At 38.5% G+C, this 15,856-nt stretch overlaps 1 protein-coding gene across 4 annotated transcripts in view; it reads right to left on the bottom strand.

Moving 5' to 3' along the window:
- The window catches only part of SRP54 (signal recognition particle 54), a 32,678-nt gene extending 16,860 nt beyond the window's left edge, over window positions 1-15,818 (bottom strand). Inside the window, exons 1-17 of one of the 4 annotated variants that reach the window (XM_054068478.1) lie at window positions 15,660-15,813; window positions 13,236-13,325; window positions 12,231-12,339; window positions 10,771-10,862; window positions 10,107-10,191; window positions 9,142-9,246; window positions 7,892-7,958; window positions 7,748-7,805; window positions 6,972-7,122; window positions 5,937-6,085; window positions 4,526-4,626; window positions 4,332-4,418; window positions 3,872-3,945; window positions 3,516-3,624; window positions 2,669-2,839; window positions 2,128-2,223; window positions 1,049-1,509 (exon numbers count right to left, since the gene is read on the bottom strand). In XM_054068478.1, coding sequence (XP_053924453.1) covers window positions 1,418-1,509; window positions 2,128-2,223; window positions 2,669-2,839; window positions 3,516-3,624; window positions 3,872-3,945; window positions 4,332-4,418; window positions 4,526-4,626; window positions 5,937-6,085; window positions 6,972-7,122; window positions 7,748-7,805; window positions 7,892-7,958; window positions 9,142-9,246; window positions 10,107-10,191; window positions 10,771-10,862; window positions 12,231-12,308 — 1,515 coding nt within the window. In that variant the 5' untranslated portion in view covers window positions 12,309-12,339; window positions 13,236-13,325; window positions 15,660-15,813 and the 3' untranslated portion in view covers window positions 1,049-1,417. Of the gene's footprint in view, window positions 1-1,048; window positions 1,510-2,127; window positions 2,224-2,668; window positions 2,840-3,515; window positions 3,625-3,871; window positions 3,946-4,331; window positions 4,419-4,525; window positions 4,627-5,936; window positions 6,086-6,971; window positions 7,123-7,747; window positions 7,806-7,891; window positions 7,959-9,141; window positions 9,247-10,106; window positions 10,192-10,770; window positions 10,863-12,230; window positions 12,340-13,235; window positions 13,326-15,659 lie in introns of those variants that run through there. The other 3 variants (XM_054068479.1, XM_054068477.1, XM_054068481.1) reach the window with 3 other exon arrangements.
- Between the last annotated feature and the right edge of the window lie 38 nt (window positions 15,819-15,856).

Raw genomic sequence — 15,856 nt, 5'->3', positions numbered from 1 at the left:
AAAAGATAAAACAGTTTTAGCAAGGACAGCTCCTTCATGAGCTGGTGCTATGCAAGAACTCATTCTTTCATTACATTTGAAGTACTAAGATCCAACTTAACAGCCTTCTACAGACCAATGCTATGCAGAAACTGCAGTGCTGTGCGTGTACGGCACACCAGATTTTCCAGCATCCTCCACACATTGCATACTTACCATTAATTGTGCAGAAGACACTTCTACGTTTTAAGGTGTTACAGCATACCTTGTTTTACTAGCACAAGAGCATAATTGCCTGTATAAGCAATTCACTGGCCACTGTTAGCTGCCACTTTCTCTAAGAACTGTCTGACAGGACATACTTGTTTTGATTATTGCATTTGATTTTTCATCTTATCTAAGCAAGAGATGGGTGTCTATTTACAACCCAAGCGCTCTGCAGTATATTAAAATAAAACTCACAGCATACCACCTTGCCTTAAGATAAAGGTGGAAGATCTTACCATATTTGTCCAGATGCATGTTGGATTTCAGGGTTCATCTAGTCTACCTAGTTTCTAGAAGTGTGCCTGTGATTCCAACTCTGTAAACTGAAATATCAAAAGAAAAAATGCTATAGAAAGTTAAGATCAGATTGTAGCTTGAGTTGGGGCAGTGTGTCCTGTCAGATACAGTTGTGTCTGTTTTAAGTTAAGCACCAGCACAAAACTCCATCTATTATTTATAAGAAATTCTCTCCTTAACAAAAGAACTGCTTAATTGGCACCCTTGTATGAAGATAACTTTCAGCATATGGGACAGCCTGGTATCTGCATACCTCTGTTTTAGTCACTTCGTTCTTCACGTATAGGGAAAGAACAATAAAACTCGGGAGAAAAAAGTTTTGTACAAACCTGAGCACAGCACATCTACCTTCTGAAAACGCTCCAATGAGAACACCTGAGCAGTAACAGCACATTTCAGACACTGATATATATAGTATCTATGCCAAACATGAGTTACAACAGTCACTAGAAACAAATCAAACAAAGGACGGTTAATGAAAGTACTGAAGAAACAGGCCATTCCCTTGTTTATAACCACTTAAATTTTATTTTACAGTATATTTGTGACGTTTTATGTTACTATAACCAAAGATCAGGGTTGTTTACAAATATAATGGCTGCCATTTGATGTAAACAATTAAAAAGTGTCTCTAAATATTAAATTTTTACATTATGGTTTTATTAAATTGAATTACTCTTTGTGCCATCCATTAGAGGAGGGGAACTAATTTAAGCAAAAATAGTTTTGAGAAATTAGATGTAGAAACAGAGAAGCCTGAATAAGATTTCAAAAGACCACTCTACTCCCATCACTGTAAAAAGGAAGAAAGAAAATTCTTTCACCAAAATTGCAACAAAGAGTCAACCAAGTCCATTTTATTATTAAGGCTTCTTTACATATTATTGAATCCCATCATGCCTTTCATATTCCCAGCAGCACCTTGTTGAAATTGTCTCATCATTGATTGCAATCCTGCCATGCCACCTGCAGAAAATAAGTGAGAGCATGGATATGTTAATTAGCTCTGAAGCACAACTATCTTACTTCTGAGGCCTCATTACAGCACATGCTATTTCAATAATACAAATGTAAAAAGCTGAAGACTGTCAAGCCAAGTTTAAACAGCTGACAAAAATGGACAACTGAATGAGTAATTACAGAAAGGTCTGCAAAATACCAGGCTTCAAGTAGGTTTTAAGATGAGATAACCTGTGCTTTAAGATCTAGACAAAAACAACCACCTTGAAGGGATAACTCCTATCAATAAATAACATTCCATTATGGGAGTCTGTCTTTATTAAATTCCACAAGAGCGTCTTCATTTGAGGCGAAGCTTAGAAGAGAAAGGAAGTGAAGCTTAGGAACAGATTTGCTTTACCAAATCATGCTTCAAGTCATAACTTTACTATTTCATCAGATACCACTGGTAAATAGAAAGCATCCGTAACTTAGACCCAAACTTCCAGTCTTGTTACAAAACCTAGAAATACTTAATACTGATATTTAAAACACATTCTCACATCACCTTCTTCAATTCCATATTTCAAATGTCCCACCATAACCGCTACTCCTCTCTTGAAGCTGTAAAAAGCCAAGACATACCCATATGATGAAGAACTCTTGGATCCATCATCTTTGCCATCTGTTGGTTCAGTTTGGCCAGCTGGGATGGGTTTACATTCTTTGACATATCACCACCTAAAAAGAAAGTATCAACACAGCAAATCATAAGAAAGTTGATTAATATATGGAGTTAAAATAAATCAAAATTTTACCTCCTAGTTCTAGATTCAAATCCATTCAAGTCCATGACCAAAAGTTATATCAGCCACTTGAAAGTATTCTAAGGATCAACAATCCCTGTGCCCCACATAAGGTACTGAAGTGTCACTATTGTAGTAATGAAGTCTGCACCGATAAAGCCAAAAATATAGTAGTTTTCACTTGCACATTAAGTGTCATGAAGAGCAGTGCAGCTCTTACCAGTTACATAAGAGCTTTCAAACATCATTAAAATGAGTGAAGTGCAACTTGCTTTCTCTTCTCCCAACACCTAATCAACATTTTCACACTCCCTCTGGGTTCACACATCAAGTGACCTCCCACTGAGTTAATAAATGTTTTTCTTTTTTCTTTCTTTTACCTTTGAAAAGTCCTTTGATGCCTCCCATCTTTTTCACCATTTGTGCAAACTTAGTGTATTGGGTTAAAAGCTCCTGAACATCTCTGGTAGAAACACCTGAACCTCTTGCCACTCTTTGGATTCTTCCTGGCTGCTTACTGAAAACTTTGGCACCATCTGTACTGTCAAGTTCTGCAATGACAGTATGGGAAATAAAAATCCATGCAGTTAGTGACGTTAAAATCCATCGTAGCTGGTAGCAAACTTGTTCTCATTATTGTTGAGAATTTAGTTTTGAGCCAGATAGAAAGTCACCTGAATAAATAATGCTCTTTCACCATACTTGATCTAAAACCCATATTAATGGGTTCAGCACAAGGGGAAGAGCATAATTCTGCAGCGACTTATGGTGGGTTAGAAACAACACACCTGGAGTTTCACAGACCAGGCAATGTTACCAAGTAAATTTGAGGGTGTGTAGGAAGAAAGACACCAATGACAGATTAAAGATGAATGTAGCCTTTTAAATTGCAAGTGTAGCATTAATTTAAGGAGCACAACTACAGTATGAAAAACACGTTAATTTCCAAATGAAAAATACATTAATTTCCAATAGAATGCTTCAAAATCCCACCTATTCTATAGCAGATAGAGCAGCAACACGTAATTGTCAGGGTATCTCTTCAAATATTTAGACTAATTCATACAGTTTGAGACATATTTTGCCATTTTTATAAGTGATAAATGCTTCTCATCATTTTCTGTCACTGTAGATGCTGCCGTATGTCCAATTTGTTTCAAAAAAGATCTCTAAATGAACTTGTTAAACAATGGAGAAAAAAAAAATAGTGAGTGAAGTTTGTTTTACCTTGGTCATTCATACTGTCCATGATAGTCATCAGCTTCTTTAGCCTTGCCATAGATTCCTGTTCATTGCCTTTACTCATGAAGTCAGTTCCAAAACCAGGGATCATACCCTTGTTTTAATAAAGGAAAACAAAAAGCCGTGTCAGAACAGGCATAGCTAACTTCAATTAAGGAGTGAAAAATATGGACAGCAAATTTTAGTTCAGTAGTAATGCATCGCAGTAGGAAAATAGTTTCATCTTTTTTTAAAAACAAAATGCAGACTAACCCCCATCTCAATAAAGAACGTGAAGTTTACAGTAGAAGTTTGTCAAATATAAATGAACGTCTGATAAAATTAGTTTTGGGATAACTAACCAAGATCTGACTGAAAGGTCCCATTTTCATGATGTTTTGGAATTGTTCATACATATCTCTTAAGGTAAACTGACCTGAAGTAAAACAAAAAAAAAGAAAATTAGCAAAAGTCACACTAGCAGTTTGGTCTTACTGTCCTTTCTCAATTTTTCTTCATATTTGCAAGGTAAATACTATCCTGCAGAGATAAGTAGATAAATAAACCTCTTCTCCACTGTTAACCTGGCTAAACTGTTTTATGTAGCACACACTTAAGCTAGTTATTCTGTAGTTATAGACAGTTAATAGTCCAAGAGACTTATCACTCAAAAAACATATTTCCATTTACTTGCGTGCCACACTTATTTTAGAAAGAATAATTAATTCTTGTCAAGTTAACTCAGTGGTTTACATATCAGAGAACTTATCATTACTAGGTCACGGTAATACCTCTGCTATTCAAGCCTCAGGAATAACTTACCATGTTTGAGCTTTTCTATGAGTGCTTCATTATCATCCAACTTTAACTCATTTACTTTATCTATCAATCCTTCGATATCGCCCATACCTGGAAAAAATAAACAGCTCTGAAGTTAGCTTTAAAAAAATTACACTTCGATTTTCTACTGTCCAATTCATAGTGTCCTTCAAGTACAGTTTATACATAGTACTTACCAAGAAGCTTGCTGATGAAAGGCTGTGTTTTAAAGGGTTCAAAGTCATCTATGTGTTCGCCAGTTCCAATAAAAATAATAGGACTCTTTGTGGCAGCAACTCTGCAGAAAAAATATTTTATGAAATGGCCTCTCAAAACTGACCCATCTATAAACCCTATAAACATAACCAGCGAGGCATCATCCACGCAATCCATCCCCTCAGAAGTAGCTTTCTTACTCCTCAAACTATTAATGCAAAATCATCCAGCATTTCGGATGGGTAGCTGGAAGTAGCTGACAAGATGTTTCTCTAATTAGTAAAGTACAAACGCTGCTTTGAAAAATCATGAACAGAAATAGAAGCTGTTTATTTTCATCACAGAGTTTCAGAAACTTCAGAGGAAAGAAAAGTGAATAATCTCCATTTTATCTTAATATTGGGAGGTCAGATGAGAGGGGCATTAATTACACTTTCTTCAAGGTACCTCCTGCGTCAATCTCATTTCCAACACAGGAAAAAAGCCGAGACACTGGAAAAGTTGGAACCGTTTCACCAATTGGCAATAACTTTTGGATGAACTCAGCTTTCAGTTTACAGAAAGTACAGCATAAACACAGCAGACTTAACGCACAGAAGCACATGATGACCAGAACAAACTTCCGGTATTTTCATTTCGCTCAAGTTTAGTTTTCCATGACTATGCTATAAATAACAGCAAAACGCATACGGGAGTTTAAGAACTCCAACACTTAAGAGCAAAGCCAGACAGCGATTTGGTAAGTCGGTGTCAGTTAGCTTTGACTGTTTTGACAAACCTCAGCTCCGTGCAAGCTATAACACTGACATGCAGCTGGAGATTGACATGCCATCATAAGATAAAACATAACATTTCCTAGTCAACAGAGTCTGTCAAGATACAGTACGTGCGAAGTCCAACAACAATGGAATTCAGGAAAGTATGACTGCAGACTAATTTTTTACCAAATTGCTGCCCACTGGCAACCAACTTTGATTTGCATCGCTGTTTTAAGGCTATTAGCTATGACTAGCTAGTGGTTTTTCCATTTTGGAAAAAAATCTTGGCAATTAAATGAAAAGCAAAGATTTTCAAGTAACATATATCTATTATATCCGAATTAACACTTTTGGTAAAACCTGATATGCAAGATGCAATAAGTAGAATTACTTGACGTTGTTCTCTGAAGTCTGTTGTGTAACAATACATATTGCTCTATTGGAAGTACATCACAATATCTGATTCTGACGGATATCAACGAGTGATTACCAGAAGTAGGGTAAGAACGTCACTGTTAGTGACCTAAATCTCAAATTCTGTGCAGTGACAGTGACGCTTTCACAGGACACGTTACTGTGAGACACAAACACATTTCGTGCTTATCTACACGTGGCCAGACATCACAATACTTACGCGCTAAGAGCTCCACCTCCTTTTGCATGTCCATCAAGCTTCGTAACAATAACAGAAGCTACATCTACTTTATCTTTGAAAGCCTTAGCTTGAGCTTCACAAGCTTGGCCAATGGACGCATCCATTACATAAACAATGTTGTCTGGTTGCTGGGAGAAGAGAGAGACACAAAATCATCACTTACTGCTTTGTCTTCATGCATCATGTTCAATAGCAAAACTTACTGTTATTGCAGTATGTAAAACCTGTGCAGTTTAAAACAAAAGGGCAACTGGTTTATGAATTAATATTGTCTAAGGACCATTTGAAGGCTCTGATGCTGCATTACTATGTGAAAGACTGAACTACAACACCAACATTAACATGTAATAGGTTTACAGTTATCACTTATATTTTGAGTGACTTTAGCCAGTATTTGGGCCAATAAATTAATTAGTACCAACAAGCAATTAATGGCTAACAACATCTTCCATTCAGTTTTACATTAAAAGCTTTAAGGCATCCATTCCTCTGAAAACAAGTTAGCCATTAAGAATAGTTTTGTGGGAAGTGTCATATTGTCACACAAGATCACAGAAGCAAACAAATAGCCAGACTAAGCCACAGAAGGAACATCAGCTTCATTTACATATCAGCTGCTGAAAGTTAATCCAATCATCTTCTGTTCCAGGGCAATTATTCCTGACAATCAAAGAAAATATAGCACACAGCTACAGGAAACCAGACCAGACTGGTTCTTTAATCTAATTTCTCAATGCAAAGATCCTGAAAACGAAAAGCTGAAGCAGGAACAAAAGTCTAGTTACATCCTTGAAATGCAGATGCAAGAATTAAAACTGACACAGAATTATCGAGCACTGATTATCCAGCCCTTGTTTATTCATATCCATTTGTAATTTCTAATATATTCTAGGATTTAAAGAGCTGACACATTCCGGAAGAGTGAAATCCACACAGAGCATTAGGAGATAAACATAAATTATTTTTAGTCAAATTATTACAACAGAAGTTATTGTATTGCTTTAAACTACTCACTATGGCATTAGCAACTTGTAACATCTCTTCAAACAAAGAGTCTTCCTGTTTGTGACGTCCACTCGTATCAACGATGATAATTTCAAAGTTTTCATTCTTAAATTTCTCAACACCTTCTGAGGCAATAATTACAGGATCCATTTCTGTATAACTGATCACAAGGAGAAACATATCTACACACAATTCTTTGTTCCCAAATAAACCAATTCAAGCTTCCACAATTGACTGTACATGTTTAATCTACCTGAATTTCAAGATGGACTCTCTTCTACCAAGCAAAATTTGATAAAAAATGTCTTCCTGTGAAGCTGAAGCACAAAGGACCCTGCTGAAGACTGCACTAGGTTCTACTAGTCCTTCTCTGAAATAAAATTTCACTTCCAGTGCAGGTGAGGGTAAAGTTATTTACCGCTTTATAAAAGCTACTTTAGGTCCACTGCTGCCCCTACTTGACAATAAAATAAAGAGTCCAAAAATTATCTCTCTTGATCTGAAAACCAGAATACGTCCAGTAAAGGACTATAAACCGCTACATGCTGAGAGAATATTCCCAGGAATTACCTCCAGATGCCTGATCTCTTCTCACACTATCCCCACCTGCTACTGCTGGCAGATAGTATACTGAACTAGACAGAATCTTCATCTGATTAGAGCAAATATTATAATAAAACCTAAGTAACTAGACAACACTGAACGGGGCTTAGTGCAAGATGATCAATGAGGAACACATTGTTGGAGTTGAATCATTCTCCAGACTGATTCTAAGATATACTTACCTCCCATAAAACGGAATTCTTGCTTTTGTGGCATTCTGCTTTAACTGGTCAAAAGCACCTGTAAGACAGGTATAGTCAAGGAACTTCTTAAAAAAATCCACAAGTATTAGACATAAAAACCCTCAGCATTAAAGACCGTATTACCTGCTCTGTAAGTGTCTGCACATATTAAACACGTCTTCCAACCTTTTCTCTGATAGAAGTATGCCAGCTATGAAAAGAAATCCAAACCAAGTAGTTACACCAGAATCCTACTAGAAAGCATGACACATATAACAGCTGATAAGTCAATGAAACACATATAGGGGACAGAAAAATCAAACCAGCCTTCCTACAAGACCACTTAGTAACACCGTACAAGTATCAAATGTCACCATCTCTTATTTACCAAAGTTATACAATAACTATTAGTGGTGGCATGAAAACAGCTGCTTAACTCTGCTTCTGATTTGATTTTCCTGAGCTAGGAACGACTACATATAATTCCAGTTTCCATTTAAAAAACTCCTGGATTTTGCTTACTGTAAATACTGCAGATCGGACTAGCTTTTAGAAACTACACAAAGCAGTAGGTACTTCAATACTAAGTATTGTAATGGCTGCAACCTGCACTCTCTTTGCTTCTGTATTTTTAGAGGAACAGAGATATTTCCATTGCAAGAACATGTTTTAAAGCCATCTATAAAAGCCATAGCCCTTACTTTCTTGTAACATTGCACCATTACAATGTACATTCACAGAACACCTGATTAACCAAAGACAAACCTCCGAAATATAGTTCACCTACAGAAGCCCTAGGAAACTTATGAAATCAGAGCAGTGGTATATTCAGTATAGCCTACTGTCAGAATGTCAGAAGCAGATGACTAAAAAAAGCAAAGATGCATTAGTCTTTTTCCAAGGGATGATTTTTCCTCCCAACCACCACCATAAATAAGTTAAGCATCGATTCAGAACATGAATTTTTAGGCTTAGAAATACAAATCCAAATTTCCTCAATGTATTTGAGGCTGGAAAAGGTTTCCCACCACATTCTCATACTTAACTGAGATATCTAACAGAGGCCAACTTCCACTGGTTCCCCTAAGTAGGTAACAGAATGACATAGGGTCCATTCCCAGAAACCCAGAAAATGAGTAACAGAAGACTCTGTTACCCATATACCATAGCATTTCATCGAGAGTTTAATTTTAAAATATCTTGAAGGAAGTCCTACAAGCTGTAAACAGCCCTAGAAGAATATTACTTTGGACATTCATCTCAAATATCTTTACATTAATGCTCTCCTGCTAATAGAAACAGCACAGATCACAAGCAAATCTCAAAGGAATCCAGTGACCACCACTGCCTCCAATAAAAACCCCGAACTTGTAAACAGATTCAGTTCAAGTTACCTTTGAACAGGTTGTTGTTTTACCACTACCTTGCAAACCAACAAACATTATAATGTTCTGTTTTCCTTTGGTAGGTGTCCATGCTTTGACTCCAGGATCTACAAGCTATAAAACAAAGAGTTTATGTGGCAGAACTAAATTTCAGAAGCACAGAACAGTCAGTGTCACGGTCGTGGTAGGCGCCTGGTTTTATATTGAACAGATCAAACCAGTTTTTGCATATTCCGGTCTTATTTGGCTTAGAAGCTTGCTGATTTACTGTGAACAACAACAGCCCATGCAAAATACCTATAGTATATAGAGTTATGCATAATAATTCTGTAACAGTAACAGTGTTAATTTCTTTTTAACAACAAGCACCCAAGTCAGGGTAGCCTGGATGTATGGCATTAGTATAACACAGAAATGGACTTCTAGAGAATCCTAGAGTACCAAAGGCTTTTTAGTCTTGCTGCCTCACTTGTCGAATGAGTAGAAGGCACATAAATTCCAGACAGTCATCTTATGGGTGGGCACAGACTACAGAAGAATAAAAGACTATACCATTAACTGGAAAGAGAACGGAATACTGATACCCAGGTGCGTCTTTGATCAAGCAGGCAGATTAAAGAGAAGCATTGCCGTGAACTGCTGGGCTGTTATAAATTTATTCAAAGGCTAATAATTGGTTTGTTACCCAAATGAAAATTTGTTTAAAGGCCTGTTTCTGAGACAGCTGAAGACAGTCCAGAAGCTAACATCATTTTACCTGTATTTTGCCTTTAAATTTCAATGTAAGAGTCAGTAACCCAGGAAGTAGTTTCAATCAGAAGAATAGCAGTGTTTGCAGCAGTAAGTAGCCTCACAACAGAAAATGTAACTGTAGGTACCACACAATAACCTTAAAGCTTGGCTTGCCACTGCACTGCTTGCACAGCCCAGGCCATACAAGAAAAGTGACATAATAGAGAATTTTGAAGTCGTACCTTCACAAGTTCCTTAAAGACAGCATGCTGAATCATTTTTCTTTTGTTAAGGCCAGATGCCATTTCTTCAAGATCAATTGCAGACCTGAGTTTAAGAAAACCATGAAACACCAGTATAACTTAAAGCATCACTTTAATCTGGTAATAGATTAAGCCTTTGCAACTGAACAACACTCTGATCTGCCTTGAGTTTTCAGATATGATGTGTTAAAGAAGACACCCCTTTCCCCTTGGAGACTTTACTTCCGTATGCAGGACAAAACCAGGTTTCTGAAACGCATCTTTCAGGCTTGCATCTACTCGAGTTACACATCTGAAAATAGCCAAGGTAAACAGTACTGGTCATATACACAGATCTATTTATATCCAGCACAGAACATGTGAATGGAGATGTCTAGGAAGTAACAAAGAACTTATTTACCGTACCATTGCAACACTTTTTGAAACAAGACTATAACAGCCATAACTGGCTTAGCTCGATGAAGATTCTGTTGATGGAGCTAGCTAGATATTTAGTTCATACTGTATTTCCTGTTAAAAGGTAAACTAAGTGCATCTAAAAACCATATAAAGATAGGAGTTATTCTTCTGTAACCTCAAATGACAACTTTTACAAACCTTAAAAGTTAAATGCATTGTTCAATGTTTTGATTATTTCACTTACTTTACATTTTCTCTGAGCTGCTTCACCAGTTTAATATTAACATCAGCTTCCAGTAATGCTGTACACACTTCTTTTAACATAGCATTTAAAACCTTTGGAGTATAAAAGAAAAATGGTTTTATAATACATAGTATTGTCTAGGCCAGTATTAGTTCAAAATACAAATATGAAAGCGTGTTATGATAAAAACAAGGCTTTTACAAATTAAACGCATAAAATAAGTCTATGCATTTTTTCCTGTGTAAATACAACTTAAATTTGAAAGGATAATCCTGGAAAAGAAGGGTCCGCAATTTGTAATATGCACACTAAAAGTAACATAGATAATTTCCTATTGTATTAAGGACAACAGCAGTATAGTAGCAAGACTTCCTAAACTTCCCAATGGGTACTTCATAGAGACAGCTTAATGGAAAGCCACAAAAGAATTTCAACACAACACCGTAAATAAAAGTATTCAACACAGTGCTATCCACATTCTCAGCAGAAACTGGACTGCTGCACTGGAGTATGCCTTTTAGGCAAACAGGTGCCCCTGTTAGAAACCCAGTTTAGTAATTAAAAGACTTTTCAAAGTGAAAACTTCAACGAAAATATTTTTTGAAACTAACACCTGCATAAATGGCTTCATTTACAGAGCTTGAGCTCTTGCAGGAGAATAATTTCTAATGCTGAAAAACATTAACTGGGTTGTATTTGATTTAATTAAGGATTTGTTGCTTTCCAGCTGAAGATTTGTTAAAACCTTTCCTCCATGCACAAATTCCAACCCTACGACCCTCAATAAGTCTACTTTTTACTTACTCTAGAAGCCACCTGTCTGCCTACCTGAAGAATTTCTAGCAATTTGTTTACTTAGAGGCACTTCTAACCCACTACATCAGTTAGGTTTCCATCTTGCTTTCAGTCCATATAACAGAAAACACTTATTTATAGTTCTAAGTCGTTAATTACAAGAACATAGACTACACCAAGCCAAACAGCTTCCAGAGCCACACACCATATTCCCTTGAATATAAAGGTAACAAACATAACATAATCCTTACATTTTGGACAGCAAAGTTTACACTGAAAGCTATTTGTTCCTCCATGCTTCAGCTTTTAGCAGCCTAGTACACATCTCTACAGTGTGGCTGCGCCCACATAAATAAATGAGAGCACTCTATAGTCTCACAGCCTACCTTCCACCCAAACTTGGGCACATATTGTCTCTTCCAGCATTCATCTCCTCAAAACACAGATCCCAATAAGCGCAGCCACCAGGCTCAAACGACGCTTTGATCACGGGATCCACTACACCACGCTTAGCACATGCCTAAACCTGGATCTAAGCTTTAGCAGTACTATCCAGGCATTAAAACATCTAGCCTAGGGATAACACCAGCCTATTCCAAACTTCTCATCAGACTGAGAACTTTGCTTTCTAAATGTTAGTGCTATCACATATGTACGTTACATACCTCTTCATTGATAATCGTAGCATTGCTCAGTGAGCGTAATGCTGAGGTTATTTTTCTTCCAAGATCGGCTAGAACCATTTTGGCGGCTTCAAGTACAACTCAGAAGAATCTGGAAAGCAATTAAAAATGAAATTTAAAACTCATTGAAGCCATGCTTTCACAAATTTATTATTCTAGTATCTTCTGGGTTAAGAAACCTGCTTTGCATTCCAGAAAGCACACAAGTTTCGCTTTTTTTGTTATTTTTAGCAAATATTTGCCTGAAGTTAATTACAGGGTATCCTAATGGCCTACATAAAGATACCACACTGCAATTAGGAAGCATTTCGCTGTCTGCAATATTTGCACATTGAATTCACCATGAGAGAACAGTCAAGATAGACTCCCAGAAAGAATGTTAATGGCTTTTTATTTTCTTATCAAGCCATACATGACATGACAGAAATCAAGCAGAACAGCCTAGAAGAAGTTCCACATCCTGTGAAAACAATAAGATCAGAAGCAAAATATTTTGCTAGCAAAACTGGCCATGATCGATCACTTCTGTTTTACCTACTTCACACTAAATTGAACTGAATTTCCCATCTCAGTAACCCTACATAGATGCTTGCATTTTAATAAGCAAAATTCACACTGTATTGTTTAATGACTTTATTGGAAAACCAGATTATTATTCTTCACTACAGTCACAAATCTTAGATATAATCCTAAAGCATACCACAACTTATAGTTAGGAAACCATAAAATATTAATTTAAGGGTATGCATAGTGTAGTCAACATGCTAAACCATTTTATCTCCTGCAGGTGCCAACAAAAACAGCAATCTAAAATTCTGAACAACGGCAACCCAGAATTTGTATAAAGAGAAAAAAGTTGCAGCACCACAGTTGCTGCTGAAATGGAGCACTTCAGATTCTTCTCGTTAATCTTCCAGTCTCACAATCATTTTCTCATACCCAACTGAAACTACTTCCTTGCTGACAGTTGCATTCAGAATCTCATACCAGAGTTCCTCCTTTCAGAGCTGAAAGCACCTTTCCGATGATGTGACCCTTTGTATCCAAAGCAGTTCAGAGTTTCCACGATTTTCTGGACTTTCCTCCCACAAACGGGTAGAGAGGAAAACAGACAAGAAAGACCGGTCCATTTAATAAAATGAAGAATACATCATTAGCTATATTCTTATTTAGATTAAAAGAGAGTGCTAGATAAGACAGAAAGAAACTCGTATACACACTGAGAATTATTAGCTGCACAAGCCCCAAAAAGCAAGGCTTACAATGTGTTTATAAATAAGTATGAAGATTTATTCCATAGTAGATAAAACAAGTAGATTTATCCCACAGTAGATAGAACAAATAGATTCACCCATGTAATCATACCTCCTGACTGCTTTACTTAACTGGAAGTTAATATTGTCATGACATTGGCAGGTTAAAAGAAAAACCCAAACTTCTAGTCCAGCTCCTCCGACACTGAGGCCACAACACAGAACGGTCTCCAGAAGTTTCATAAGGTGTAGAATAAATAAATTCAATTGAAGTCCAGGCCTCAGTTGTATGAAATGATGCAAATAAATATATTTATACGCTTTAGATTTAATGCACATTGCATGTACAGACAATTCTGAAGTGACACACATTAGCACACCATCTCAGTATTTTGTAAAAAATTAGTCTATGCTTCCTAAGGAACTCCGTCGGTAAAATATTTGCAGACCAGTATACTAACAGATACAGATGTCTACCACCTTACTTCATTGGAAGAGGCTTTCCACATGACATCTGAAGTAGGAAAAATCCAAGTTATCCCTACGGCACACACAAGTCTCATTCTTGCATTCTAATACTGAAAAAGTGTTATCATCAATATGATCTACCAAAGGGTGTCAGCAAAACAGGCGTTCAAAACATTTCCAAGATTAATTTCCCACGAAAATCACAACAATGCAAAACAAAGTCCCTTTTAAGCACAGCACTGCATTTCAGCAACCTTTGAGCTGCTAAAACTGCAGTCATGGACAAAACTCAGCAACTTGGATGTGACAGTTAAGAAATTTGACAGGATGGTCACACACAGTAGCCAAATGAACACTTAATATTTAAAATTAGTCTCCATAGTTCTATGGCTATCCAAATACAGACGGTTAATTATGTCCTAATCAATGAAAGAACTCCAAAGCTTCTTCCAAGAGCCTTAAAATCAGAATAGCGAAATTACTACGCTAAGGGGATGAGTTCAAGCATTTTAATGTTAACTGCTTTCCCTAACACATTAAGGATCTCCAAGCCATCAGAATTACTAAGGGATGCCAAGTACAGAAATTACTATAACTTTTTATGCACAGTCCATCCAAGCTGTGAACCACACTGCAGACAAAAAGACACAGAAGCTGTCTGCAGGTAGCCAACTTGGCTTGGCAGGTAGCCAGAAGGGCATTAACAGTGACTGCAACTGCAGAAGACATATATACTGCATTCAGAGCATCCATAGTTCTGAAAGAGCTTTTCAGCTTCGATGCAGCAGTCCACAAATGCACCGACCAGGTTTAAATCTGGCAGGGCCACACGCTAAGCAAGCCCAGCTGAATGAAGCAGACCTCATGCTAAGCAATGCTGCGAGCTATATGAAGACTGAGCTGCCATCAGCAGAAGCAGCCTGGGCCCCTCCGCACCGTGCTCCCAGGTCACCCACTGCAGAATCCCAAGACCTCTTCATTTGCTGTGAAGAGCAGCCACTTAAGGGGCAGCAGAAACAGAAGGGCTTTATTAAGCCAGAGCAAAACAGCAGAGAAACAGCTCTGAAAAAACAAAGTGCCTATCCCTCTAGTATAAACCCCTAACCAAAACCTGTCTAGCTAAGCTGCCAGCACTCTTTAAGGCTCAGAATTTTTAAAAGATAACAGCTTTAACGGAAAGCAGCTGTTTAAACAGCTGTTTTAAAAGCTAACAGCCAATTAAATGATAACAAAACAAAAAGGATACTCACTGAAAGCCTGCACAACAGTTATACTAAATATACACACAGAGCTCCAGATCTACCTAAAGCCTAAGGTGACAACGAAAAAAAAGGCTGATTCACAGCTGAAAACAACCTGAGCCACTGCAGCGACATCAGCCCCATCTTACCAGCTCCCAGCTGGCGGAGGGGCAGGACGGCACCCCCGGCGCCGGCGCAGGGCCCGGTACCCTGTCCGTGGCCCGAAGCCCCCGTTTGGGTGGAAAACGGAAAACCGGGCCCCCACCTTTTTCCTCGCGCCCCCAGACCCGGCCGAAGCCACGGGACAGCACCGCAGACCGGGGGCGCTCCCACCCGCCGCCCCGCGCCCGCGCTGCCGGGGGGGCAGGACCCGCCACTCGCTCCCCGGGGCCCGGCCCTCCCCCAACCCGGGAAGGGAGCCGCTCCACGCCAGCGGCCCAAGCGCTCACCGGGAGCGGGGCCCAGCCCAGCCCGCCTCGGCGGGGCCGCCCGCCGCTGCCGTCGTTCCTGCTGGCGACGCCGGGGAAACACCGGCCGCCACCACCCAGGGAAACGTCACCACTAGCCCTCACCCCGCGGCCCCCGCTCGCTTCCGCTTCCGGGCCGCGCGCACGCCCCTGCTCTCTTAAGGTGGCCCGAAAAGGGG

Source organism: Cuculus canorus, chromosome 5, assembly GCF_017976375.1.
Source record: "Cuculus canorus isolate bCucCan1 chromosome 5, bCucCan1.pri, whole genome shotgun sequence".
Classification (NCBI taxonomy): domain Eukaryota; kingdom Metazoa; phylum Chordata; class Aves; order Cuculiformes; family Cuculidae; genus Cuculus; species Cuculus canorus.
Note: the sequence above shows the minus strand (reverse complement) of the source record. Positions and strands in the feature narration are given on the sequence as shown.